At 32.2% G+C, this 13,725-nt stretch overlaps 1 protein-coding gene across 1 annotated transcript; it reads right to left on the reverse strand.

The window, feature by feature from the left end:
• Positions 1 to 303: 303 nt before the first annotated feature.
• On the reverse strand, positions 304 to 5,515 carry LOC139885847 (poly(A)-specific ribonuclease PARN). Its single transcript, XM_071869602.1, has 7 exons — positions 5,160 to 5,515; positions 4,919 to 5,049; positions 4,142 to 4,473; positions 3,373 to 3,471; positions 1,714 to 1,840; positions 1,334 to 1,604; positions 304 to 1,207 (listed from the first exon to the last, which is right to left on the reverse strand). Exons 1-7 carry the CDS (start codon positions 5,510 to 5,512, stop codon positions 433 to 435), a joined length of 2,088 nt encoding a protein of 695 aa, XP_071725703.1. The 5' UTR covers positions 5,513 to 5,515; the 3' UTR covers positions 304 to 432.
• Positions 5,516 to 13,725: the final 8,210 nt, after the last annotated feature.

A 13,725-nucleotide genomic window follows, 5' to 3' on the forward strand; every position in this document is an offset into this window, starting at 1 on the left:
TTTTCTCGTAGTAAAATCTCGAGAACACCAAAACTTTTTAAATTTTAACCTTTTCTGCTTACTTCTAATTCTTTCTTAATACTATAGTAACTCTAACATAATATTAGCAAGTTCACCAAAACTTTAACACGTAAACAATATAACACATGTAACACCTCCGTCAACACAGTGGGGTGAGAAATTGGATTTGGAGTATTACATTTAACATGTCTAACAATGGGGTAAAATAATAAATAAGATACATTTGACAAAAGAGAAAACGGGTCAAAAGTTGCCCAATCTGTCCTTTTTTTTTTTTTTTCTTTTTTTTCACATATAGCCATAGCCATCTATAAAAAAAACATATGACCACCTAACGTATGACTACTTATTAGACCCGATAATAATAGTAGTTTCCTAGAGAAAAGCTAACAAGCTGGGAGTTCAAATATCTCAGCAGGATACAATCTCTAGTATTTCTTTAGGATGATCTTTACAACCCGATGAAGACTCTATTGATTGTTTGGTGTCTGTTGTTTCGGTTTCAATGGCCAACTGGGACTTACAAATTGAACCGTCATCCTGGGCCTTACTTTGTAATAGTTTAGCGTTTAAATTAATACCAACTGCTTCAGCTTGATCAGCAAACAAGACTTTGGAAATGGGCGAACCACAAATTTCTTTGTACACCTCATAACAAGCAGCACGAGTATGACCGCCTTCTAAAAGCTCTGAAAGGGGGTGCAAAACGTAAATTGCATCATTCTTCTTCTCTATCTTCGACAGCAGTTCAAGAAAATCGGAGACGAAATCTGGTGTACTAAACTGAACAAACACGGCAGTCTTATCCAAATGGTAGATAGATGTAACTGATGTTAACCCGAAAACTTTACACAATGAATCTTTGATCTGTCTTGCCTTGAGATTGGACGAAAAGCCCCAAATTAAAACAATATTTGGAAACAGAATCTTGGGTGATTGGATTTTAAAATTCTTGAATGCTGAAGATTCGGTTGTAGTTTCACCAGTTTTTAGGTCAACTATGTCTCCACTGGTCCAGCTGAGGTAAAGGGTATTAATGTACTTTTGAAGCTTCTCTTCTTTCATCAACGTTGAAAGCGAGGTGAAATCAATATCAAGATGATTGCATGATTGGGCAAAAATGCACCCTGTCATGAAAGCATCATAACCAGCTTCATGCTTAGCCCCAGAGTTCCAGTTTGATGATCTGCAAATAAAGCTCAGCATAATATATAATATATTACGTATTATATAAACATATAAATCACCAAATAATGCAAAACGTACAGCTATATTTGCAAATGTAAAATCCAAATCCTATAAAAAAACATACCTCATATCATCCACCTGAACCTCTACTTCAACAGATGAATTAGAACCCGAACCAACGGTGCTGTCACCAGAAGCGATATGTGGACACATGATGGCAAAAGCTTTGGCCAGTGATGTGCTGCTTTTTTTCATCTTCAATTGCAATACGCTATTCGCGTTTAAAAGGATCTTTGTGTCAATTATGTATGGGAAGTTTTGTTTAACCAATGTTACATATTCCTCAAGATTTGAAGGAAGAGGACCCACAAATTTTCTACAAACATGAGCGATATCTGTTTCAAAAAGACAAAACTTAAGTGGCAGGATAAAAGAATAAGTATTATATTAGTATATTAAATCTGGTTATTATTTTTTAAAGAAGCATCCATTAGATTTTCATACCAAGAAAGCAATTGTGTCCAACAATCAATTTTTGTTCGGAGGAAAGAAGGTCAATCACATGCCTGAAGCCAATTGCAGCTCCTATCTTCATCTCCGCTTCCTTAAAGAGGCTTCCTTTAACCTCTCCCTGCGTAAAGTCGTACGTTTTATTAATATTATATCCATACCCTATCAAGTTTTGTCCAAGTTTCTAATAGATCGTATCATATCTAAATTGCAATGGATACATGAATTGGTTCAGGATTTTCAGGCCAAAGCCAAAGGGATGACTCTGTACTTAAAAGGCCCATTTATAGGGCACAAATTGCAGCTCAGCAGAATATTAGAAGTAAGAAATGAAAACAAAAGTTTTGACGGACAGTTATTCAAAAAAAACATTGTAGTTGGCTAGAGCCTGCATGCAGAAGAAGAAAATTCATGGCTTGTAAAAGTCCATTAAACTACCAACTGGTCCCCAACTAGTAAGGATTTTGAAGTAGTCCGATTATCAGGATTTTGAAGTAGACCGACTAGTCTCCGACTAGGCCGATTTATTCGGTCAAAATTGTCAAAAGTCCAATTTAGTCTATTAGTTCAAAGTCAGATTTATTTGGTCAAAGCAGGTCAAATATATTCAAAGTTGGTAAACGTCAGACTAGTCTCTACAAGGTACAAAACGACTAGTCCCCAACTAGCGACTTTTACAACCTTGAGACCAATGGATATAATAATTCAGTGCATGTTCCTTGTATCAGTATCACTGTACACAGTGTTGCAAAAGTCGACCGACGCGTCATTTTTTTAGGCATGGCCGATGCGTCGTTGCTAAAAATTCGATCAAAGGTAAAAAGTCGGAAAAAGTCGGTCAAATTCGGAAAAAGTCGGTCAAAGTCAGTCAAAGTCGGTCATTTTTTTTATTTATATTTGTAATAGTGTTAATAATTTTTAATTGTTCATGTTTAATGTTTATTGTAAATATAGTTTAGATTTTAAGATTCGATCTATATAATATTATATATAACAACAAAAACAACAACAACAAAACCCAATACCACCTAGGTGGTGTAAGGGGGAGGTGAGATGTAGACAATCCTTCCCCTATCCGAGAATAAAGAGGGGGAGGTGAGATGTAGACAATCCTTCCCCTATCCGAGAATAAAGACAAGTCATTTCTCCACCCAGAGTGAAACACTCTCAAAAGTAGAGAAAGTCATCCCTCCCTGTATTCGACGGATAGAGAGATTGATTCCGAGTGGACCTCCGGCCAAAAAGTAGGAAATTTGTTTTAAAAAATAAAATAAAATTGAGCCGCCATGAAAATGGTAAAATCAAATTTCCACGGGTTTTTAAATCCTGCCTGAAATTTACTTTAGGCTCTAAGAGTCAGTCAAGTCGTCAATAAATCGACGCTTGCTATCGACTCAATAACTAGAGCCGTTATAATATTATATATAAATATATATTTAATAAAACTATTTTAAAAAGTCAACGTTAGTCAACGCCCGTTGCTTCCGACGCATCGTTTTTTAGGCATGGCCGATGCGTCCCCGACTCGCGTCTTTTACAACCTTGACTGTACGTAACTAAAATCTGGAATATGATGTTTGACTTTCTACATTTGATATGAAAGGACAACGATAAATAAATATTAAGATTCAAACTTTTTTATCTGTATCTTACCATAAGCACATCCAAGTCTCTTCTGGAGTCTGTATAGACAACAAACTGTTCACCATCCACACAGATGTAAGTTAAATCCTTAAAGCTCTTCTCTACAACCTGCATTGTACCAAAATTAAGTACTCCGTGTTCTATTTGCCCACAACCTACAACACATCTCTTTTCATGAGACAGTGTAGTTACAATTGTAAGCTTGTAACACATTTGCAAGTTGTAAACAAGTGCAACATGATAAAGATGAAAACATAACAGGTAATTTATTAACTAATAGTCAAGAAAGAAAAAGTACTAGCTAGTCCAAATAATCAAATTTAATAAGCTACACAAAAGATGACTGCATGAACATATTACATACACGTTACATAAAGATGGGAATTGTAACAATGTGACATAATAAGTCATCCTTCAGACTTTACTTGCATAAATCATTCCCCATGGCCAAATAGAAAACACAGATGTAAGTGAAGTCACAAGGACACCCAAAGAATTAAAAGTGTGAAGTTGTATACTTTCTAAACATGGCATTCATGAGTACAATTTACCACCAAGTATAACTGAGATTCATTGTCATTCACGTGATGAAAAAGAAGCCCATGACTGGATTAATCAGATGATATAGCAAACCATAGGTCAGTAGGTCTTTAATGTTTGTGGTATACGTATACAACATGATTGATGACATGTACTACATTAGTATTAGGCGCTCATAACATACGATTGACGTGTCCTAATTATTAAACAAGATCATCATATATATAAAAAGCATTACCGACTTAATCAACCTTAGTTGGTGGGAAGTGAATCCATTCAGTTTAATCGCTGGACGCATTCTAAAAAAGATTGTCTGAAACTGATCAGTTGAATCATTAGAGTCTACAATAGGCCTGTTGGACCCTCCATTTCTAATCTGTAAGAGGTAGTCATGCCAGTCACTGATCGTGTTCCTCATTCTCTCCGTAAAAAGAATATCTGCCATCCTGACTAGCGGAACATCTTTGATTTCTTTAGCTGTGGATGGAGACTCTGATACATCATCTTCATGTGCTGAATGTAATTGCAACCTAGCTTCATCTTCTTGTGCTCTGGATATGTAAGATATTCCTGAATGTATCCAAAGTTGTAACAACTCGATAATGGGATGCAGATAAACAATAATAATGGGTATTGTAGACTTCTAGTATAATTACAACAGGTATTGTAAATGAAAGGCGTTTTAAAGAAAGTTAAGCAGGGCTAGGTAACCGAATCATATAAATTCTGTTCCACTGATACGATAGAATGGCTATAAAATTTTCCTACAATTTGAGTGAAGTCAACTGAGAACGTAAGGGCTGAGGGACACAGAGCTCCTTTAAAATCAACAAAGTAAGCCTATAAAACAAAAGAATACAGAGACACTTAATGCCTAGGTGGTATCTATGGCAGCCTAAATCAGAAATTTATATAACATTAAAATTGTTCAACTTTACTGCCACATACAAGCAGACAAAGTTTTCCTATTTTAGATGAAACCTTTATACCATTCATAATTATATGAGTACAGTACCTTCTTTGACGCACAGATTAAAGTCAAACTGGTACTTCGCTAAGAAATCAATTGAAGAAGTCTGACACAGGAACTCATATGATGCGTCATTGCCTCCAACTTCTTGCCGTGGAAATATGTAAAAATTGTGCCTGTCATAAAGTTATTTAAAATATGTTATCCAAATCAAAAGGTTTAAATATTGCATCGTCACAATATTATTCAACATATGCAAAGTTGAAGGCAAAGAGAAGAGACTAACGGGTGGGAAATAAAGGACTGCTTATTTGAGTCCCATCGAAAAGGACAAACTCCAAACTGAACAACTGCAAACTTTTCAGCCGAGTCTTTCACCTTGAGATACCGAACGTCAAATCTGTCAAACTCAAACGAGTCTCTCCAGGGGGCACTCGTAACTCCTGTCATTTCCAAGTCAATTGCTACGAAATCGGCGTCTTTGACGTGACGTCGAAGGTCAGCCAGAGACGAATCGAAGTTGGATTTAGTAACATTCTTGATAGCAAAACTCGAAGAGGAGGTGGAATATGAAGCCCGGGAAGATGAAATTAGGGTTATAGTTTTAGAAAGTGCCCTAACCATCCAACGTTGCTTCATAGCACTCTGTCACTTTTTCATAACCCTAATTCTGCACAGCATTTGTGAGATGTTGCTTAGAGATTCTAATTTTCATGAATCTATTCAGAAATACAGTTTGAGATTTATGCAATGATAGATACAGAGGTGAAATTTTATGATAATTAGGTTTTTTTCTTAAATGATAAATATATTTAGTCTATAGTCGATACTACTGCAAAATAAAATTAAACAGTATATGCTATAGCAACGAAAAGTTATAAATTATTAAATTAAATTTATAAAAATGGAAGCAGAAATGAACTATCGCAGCTAATATAACAAAAAAACGACAGGGCATAATCTTCGACGAAGAAAGGAATTAAAAGAGTTACCAGGTGAGGAAGTGGTGATAGTTGTAGAGACCATATAATATGCAGAGATAATGAAACCCGCAGCAACGATGATTGATTAGGGCTTTTGTATTATATGCAGGGTTTTTCGAGTTCGCAGAAGAGAAAAGAAAACGTTTACACCGTACTAGTTTTTATTTCTTTATTTTTTTTTTTAATTATTAAAAAAAATATTTCTGTTGTAAATTTAGTAGTTAAATATGGATGGTAATTAGTCAAATATGGATAGTAAAATTTGTACTATATATATGTGCATAATGTAAGTTACAAAAAAACACATATACGTTAAATACATCACACCTCTCTTCAACCTCTTTCTCTCCTATATCTTCTACAACACATCTCTCTTTTATTGGTTCTTTCAATTTGAATATATTGAACCAGGCCACTAAAAGTAGTTATAAGCCTACTGAAATATAACACGTTATCAGCACGAAGTGCTCCGTATAATCAAGGTTTATCTAAGCAGGCACACGTCACTAATCAAGGTAAGAAATTATCTAACTTTTATTAACTTCACTAACATTTATATTTATGTTATTTAAGTTATATATGGTCGGTTATACCGCCTGAATTATATTTCTGTAATCTAACTTTTATTAACTTCACTAACATTTATATTTATGTTATTTAAGTTATATATGGTCGGTTATACCGCCTGAATTATATTTCTGTAATCTAACTTTCATTAACGTCACTAACATTTATATTTATGTTATTTAAGTTATATATGGTCGGTTATACCGCCTGAATTATATTTTCTGTAATCTAACTCTTATTAACTTCACTAACATTTATATTTATGTTAATAAGACCTCATGATTGTACGCAACACGTCATTTGACAACACGGTACTTTATGTACGCAACACGTCATTTGACAACACGGTACCATGGGTCGAGATTAATTCCGATCAATACGAATACGATGGGGTCTTTATATGTTATCTAACATTTATGATTACTTATGCAATTAATCATTATTTATTTCATGCATACTAATGTTTATTCTTAAAAGTAAATCTTAAAAGTTAAAATAAGAAAAAATAGTTTGTATTTTTATTAAAAGTAAATCTTAAAAGTTAAAATAAGAAAAAGTAGTTTCTATTTTTATTAAAAGTAAATCTTAAAAGTTAAAATAAGAAAAAGTAGTTTGTATTTTTATTAAAAGTAAATCTTAAAAGTTAAAATAAGAAAAAGTAGTTTGTATTTTTATTAAAAGTAAATCTTAAAAGTTAAAATAAGAAAAAGTAGTTTGTATTTTTATTAAAAGTAAATCTTAAAAGTTAAAATAAGAAAAAAAAATCTTGTCCTTTATATTACTCATACGCGTTTTGATATAGTGACTTTATTCGTTAACGTCAACTAACGACGTTACAACGGTCATATATACATAACGGTTGTTAACGTCAACTGACGACGTTACAACAACTATATTTTTCAAATATAAAATAAACATCTCCGTTTTCACATTTTCACAAATCAATCTTCATTTTTCAGATTACTACTCTCAAAAAGTTTTTGTAAAAATGATTCACACAAGGATGATTTTTCCTATTGTATTGGTCATATTAACTATCATCATTGTTGCTAATATACCACCGGGTGAACCTATATTCTATCCTACCCTTGTGGTTTTATTATTTGTAATCATACCATTATTCTGTTGTTTGCTACTTATGAATTTAAAATGATTCTAATTTCATTTTATTATTTGTCTATGAATAGAAGTTGATTATGATTATGATTTATGTTATTCATCTTTTTGATAATAGAAAATATCGAATTTGAAAAGGCTTAAATTTGCTCATTTAGAACAAGTGGGAACAACTACTTAACATGGGTTATGAATGTAGAAAAACATCTCGAATCAAACGGTATTTTAGAAACCCTGAATGAAAATAACAATTATTCCGAACAAGAGAAAGCAATAGTAAGTATTTTTCTTAGCAAACATATTGACGAGTCCTTAGAATCTACATATTATATGATCGAAAATCCAAGTGTATTATGGAAAATACTCAAAGATAGATACGATATTAATTAAAAAAAATAATAATAATAATAACGGTGATCCATGAAAGAATAAAATTAAAGATATTAGTAGACGCTCTTATAAGAATTCCGGAGATTCTTATTAATGATCTGGTAACGTGGATCATCAGTCTAGTATTTCTTGAATACATGAACATCTTGTTTAGCTCTACAAATAAGTCCCAAAAGAAAAGAAAACGAGAGGGAATCTGTTGACAAATCTTGATTAAATTAACCTGAGCTACCTTGAGACTTGAATGGTTTGAATTTTCTAAGATGCTTAGTTTTTTTTATGTATCACTCATAAATAAATGGTTTTAGACCATAACGCATATGTTTTATTAAGTGTTATCTTTTATGTACTTCAGATTATTACTTGTTTGCAGGTAATATAATTTGATTATCTTGCTGAAATATAACTCATTATTTGCTTATCTTATTTGAAGTTTTATTATGAATCCTGCAGAAATACAACATCAATTAAATGGTAAAGACCTATGTATTGCAGATAGTAGTAACATACACACTATGATCAAATCTAAGAAATATTTCATTGATTTAAATCAAATGAAGGAATTATAAATACTATATCAGCTCTTGCAAACTTGATATAAGAAACGAAAAAGGCAAAATTTCATATTACCAAATGGTACGAATTTTTTGGTAAACAATGTCTTGTTTTCTCCCAACTGAAAGGACCCGTTCATATACATTATAAACGATTCACAATAGTTGATTACATCGCGAGGTATTTGACCTCTATATGATACATTTTACAAACATTGCATTCGTTTTTAAAAGATAAACTTTCTTTACAACGAAAGTTGACTGCATGCACACCATTTCATAATACATCCAACTATAATTGACATAATAATAATCTTGATGAACTCAATGACTCGAATGCAACGTCTTTCAAAATATGCCATGAATGACTCCAAGTAATATCCTTAAAATGAGCTAATGCACAGCGGAAGATTTCTTTAATACCTGAGAATAAACATGCTTTAAAGTGTCAACCAAAAGGTTGGTGAGTTCATAGGTTTATCATAACAATCATTTCGATATATTAATAGACCACAAGATTTCCGTTTATAAATATATGTACACTCGCAAGTGTATAAAAGTATTCTATAAGTTGTAGGCACCCAGTAACAAGCCTTAACGTTCATGTTTTACCCTCTGAAGTACACCAGATCAGGTGTGTTTAAAATAACCTCGAAGTACTAAAGCATCCCATAGTCAGGATGGGGTTTGTCAGGCCCAATAGATCTATCTTTAGGATTCGCGCCTACCGTACATAGACAAGTAGTTTAATGTTACCAAGCTAAGGGTATATTTCTGGTTTAAACCCACGTAGAATTAGTTTTAGTACTTGTGCCTATTTCGTAAAACATTTATAAAAACAGCGCATGTATTCTCAGTCCCAAAAATATATATAAAAGGGAGCAAATGAAACTCACCATACTGTATTTCGTAGTAAAAATACATATAACGTCATTTAACAAGTGCAAGGTTGGCCTCGGATTCACGAACGTATCAATATTGAGATTCAATATTGCAGGAAAGTACGTAGACGCAACGGAGATGATAAACACTAGATTGACCTCACGAGCATACTCATGAACCATACTCATCACCTCCATAGCTATAACCCATAATTTCCTTAGCTTCGACTCATTTAAAAAAACTATTTTGAAATCACTCAGACATCACTCCGTCGTAATATTTTATGTATACTAATAATATCTTGAAATAATACAGAGCAAATATATATATATATATATATATATATATATATATATATATATATATAAATCGATTGAGAGAGTTTAGAGAAATATATTTTTAAGTTTCTATGAAATAATGAAACCTATTGAATTCTATTTATAATAGATTTTTGAATTATTAAAGTGAATTATTAAAGTATGAATTATTAAAGTATGAATTATTAAAGTGAATTATTAAAGTATGAATTATTAAAGTGAATTATTAAAGTATGAATTATTAAAGTGAATTATTAAAGTTAAAGTAAAGTAAAAGTAAAGTAAAGGTAAAGTTAAAGTATAGAAACTATGTATGTATAATACGCGTATAAATATATATAATATTAATTTAAATCGTTATATATATTTAATGAAATAAAATATAAATATCGTTATATTTATTATACTGGTTAAGTAATGAGTTGTCAAAAGTGATTCCAGATATTTATAAAAGCTATATACGTTTTAATAATAAAGTTCTTTTTAAACTGAAAACGTTTTTGTACGTTTGAAAATAGATTAATAGAATATTATGGAAACCAATTCTCCACTAACTTTTGTCTAACTTTCGTAAATGACACTTTTTATTTTTATTTATAAATAGCTTTACAAATTATTCCGAATATCGTTAAGAGGAATAGATTTTCTCAAATCATAGTGGACCTCTCAACAGAGACTTGTAATCATAATTCAATGTTTCTGATAATTCAATCATTTAATATATTTTTTTTAATTTCATCGATAATCATATTGAAACAAATACGTTCATATAAAGCATTATACGTTTAAATACTTTGTTGATATTTTTCAATTTATAACATATACACATATACATACATATTCATATATGTTCATTTAATGGTTCGTGAATCAATGGAATTTGGTCGAGGTTTAAATGAATTTATAAACATAGTTTAAAATCCTTGAGATTTAACTTAACAAACATTGCTTATCGTGTCAGAATAATATAAAGATAAAGTTTAAATTTAGTCAGAAATTTCCGGGTCGTCACAGTACCTACCCGTTAAAGAAATTTCGTCCCCGAAATTTGATAGAGGTCGTTATGGCTAACAATGAGAATGTTATTATGACGTAACGATTATGAAGTTTTATCATGTCTAAGAAGTATGGATAAAATAATTCGATTACTCGAAGCGTATGAGGGAAGTTATCGTAAATGAAGGAAATAAGATTATAGTGATTCGTCATATCTTTTGACGTCATCACAATTGATCTCCGAATTTAAAGAAAATCTTTGTAATCTATGTTGGATTTGATGCTTCGGTGATTAAGGAGATTATGATTCTCTTCGAATTAATACGATAATCCATCTTGATTTCTCTGTCGGGTATTTCACTATAAATCCACCTCCTTCGTTTCCTTACAACTCACACCTTCTATTCTTTCTCCCTCAACTCATATTTTAAAGTATTTGTCAATATGCTTCATCCAGTACTGATTCTCGATATACTCCTCACTTTCATATCTGTCATTCTTCTTTTTCATCTACCTCCGAAAGAATCTATTTACTTCTACTATACTCTCGGTTTTATAGTGTTTTTAGTTCTTCTGTGTCTTTATATTGCTATATACATCGATATATACGGTTTATAATTTTTGGGTGGTTGTTGGGTTTTATATCTTCCCTTATATTTCAAAGCCCTGCTTTTGTCTTCTATAATCATTGACATCCATAGTTAATGCTCTCTTCTATTTGCTACGATTTATACTCCAATTTCTATTTCGGAGTTTTGTCCTTTCGTTTCTTCTTCTTGCGATTAAGCAACGTTTGTAATGGTCCAGTATTCGCAGATATGAATTTCAGAATGAACATAGTTAATGTTCTAAGAAGGAAATGGTAATGACACGATCTTGATTTGTTAATTTACCAGAATACCCTGAAAAGACCGAATCATCAAGAAAATATATTCTTGATATTTTTAGAGATTAAATAGAATACAAGAGTCGTGTAACATGGAACATGATGACGGCATGGTCTGTGAATCGTCATGTCCCATTAGAAACTCAGCATGACTTACTGTAATATAATCACGTTGATCAAGTGTCATTATATCATATTAACTCATGCTTCAGTTCCCAACACTACTTCAAAACATTCATAATTTAAACTCGAAAGTTTATAGAATATAGAAACTAATAGTTTCTTATATGATGTAACACTGATAGCGCAAAGGGATAAATGACTTCAGATAAGATTAGTTGTGAAAATATCTTCAGAAATATCGCGAATATTTATAATGAAAGATATGATAATATCTTAGAATTTCTAATATTGATGGATGATGATGAAGATTTGTCTGTAAAGGTTTAGAATAAAGAGTAAGGTATTCGTTAATGACTTTAGCAGGCACTGAATCATTTGGATTCTTTGAAGGCAGATTTAGTCTTTGTGATTTGTCCACAGCCTCCTTCATAGTCTGTTCAATCCATTTTCCAGTTCCAAACCTTCTCTTTTTCTCAGCTTTACCACCTTACTATTCTTTGTCATCAAAATTTTTACTGTTAAGATCATTTACAGTTTTTGATGCTTCGTCAGCATTTCAAGAACTAGTTTGCAGTTTAAAATATTTTTCAGAACTTCACATTCAAAGTATGTAAGTCCAGGAGATAGACGTTTTACGTACACATATAACTGTTGGCGTAGACATGCTGCGAGATTTCAAAATACTGGTTACTGTTTTCTGATGATTCGTATGACAATTCTCGTTACAAGATGTGAATGAGTAAATGATGTGATTTCAATAAATATAATGATTTTTCGAAAAGTCAAAGATAATTGAAGTTGTTGGTAAGTTTATTGCTAAGGTGGCGAGATATGAAAGGTCCCCAGTAACGATGACGAAAGGGCAACGTATCTATCGAGGTTATAATAAGACTAGTCCGGCTGAAAAGTCGAAGTTGACTTGCTGGAGCTGTGACAAAACAGTCTACTTTGAAAAGGAATTGAAAAGTCATTTTAGCTAATAAATGCCAAAGGGTCTGACACGGATACGCGTCGAACTATGACTTTGGCTTCGAGATCTTTTTAGGTACATAAATGTGGGTAATATGTGGTTGGATCATCATCTCGATTGTTCATTGTTTGAAGTGTCTTCGAAAACTTCGGAGAGTTTGAACACAGTTTGTAATCGTTAATATGCATATGATGTTCTAACACAGTTTTGAAGTCAAAGTATAGCTTTGAAAGATGTAGGAATCTAAGAGTGATGTCTTCTGTTAAATCATGGCTTGGATTTTGATTTGTCAAAATCAGAATGCGTAATCAAATTTGGGTGAGAATGGTTGTTTTGATTACTATACAAGAATGTATATTGTTGTGAGATTTTGGGAGTATAGTTGATGATTTGCTTAATCAGATTCGAAAAATGTAACATATTAATTGTAAATTTATATATCTCTCGGGTATTACCTACCCGTTAAATTTTTTTTCTTCACAATTAATATTTTGTACAACAGAATTTTATTACAGTCTTTATGAAAATATATATGTGCATATTTTCTTCAGATGTAACATAGATTTAATGAGTTAATATTAAATTAAACTCATTTGATTTACGGTTGAAACTAGAACTGAATAATCCCTAAAGACTTTAGAAATTACATAACTTTTACGGAGTATTTATTCAATAAAATTGAAATTATGAATTAATACTTCGTTATTTGTTGGTGTTTGTAACCCTTGCACCATATTCTCTAAAGCCACTACTAGAGCGCGAAGCGCGTTGACTTCTTCTATTACACCGGGGTGATTGTCGGTTCGGACGAGCGGATAAATAAAATCTAGAATTTGATGTAGTATATAATCATGACGAGATACTCTGGAAATGAGAGAGAAAATGGTGTTTCGGACCGGTTCGCCGGTAAGTGCTTCAGGTTCATCGCCAAGAGGGCAATGTGGTGGATGGAAGGGATCACGTTCTTCTTGTCTCCAATTATTGAGGAGGTTACGAACCTATCTCCAATTCATCTAGAATAGATGATGGCTAATTGGTTGATCCATTCCGGTCACACTGCTTTCGGAG

This window comes from Rutidosis leptorrhynchoides, chromosome 1, assembly GCF_046630445.1.
Source record: "Rutidosis leptorrhynchoides isolate AG116_Rl617_1_P2 chromosome 1, CSIRO_AGI_Rlap_v1, whole genome shotgun sequence".
In the NCBI taxonomy this organism is placed as follows: domain Eukaryota; kingdom Viridiplantae; phylum Streptophyta; class Magnoliopsida; order Asterales; family Asteraceae; genus Rutidosis; species Rutidosis leptorrhynchoides.

What these genes read in the sequence shown, in the direction of transcription:
- LOC139885847 (XM_071869602.1), bottom strand. Translation starts at nt 5,512, where the DNA reads ATGAAGCAACGTTGGATGGTTAGGGCACTTTCTAAAACTATAACCCTA. An exon ending in GAGACTTGGATGTGCTTATG is followed by an intron (nt 1,841 to 3,372) that starts GTAAGATACAGA and finishes GACTTTACGCAG; the next exon opens with GGAGAGGTTAAAGGAAGCCT. An exon ending in GTTCAGGTGGATGATATGAG is followed by an intron (nt 1,208 to 1,333) that starts GTATGTTTTTTT and finishes CTTTATTTGCAG; the next exon opens with ATCATCAAACTGGAACTCTG.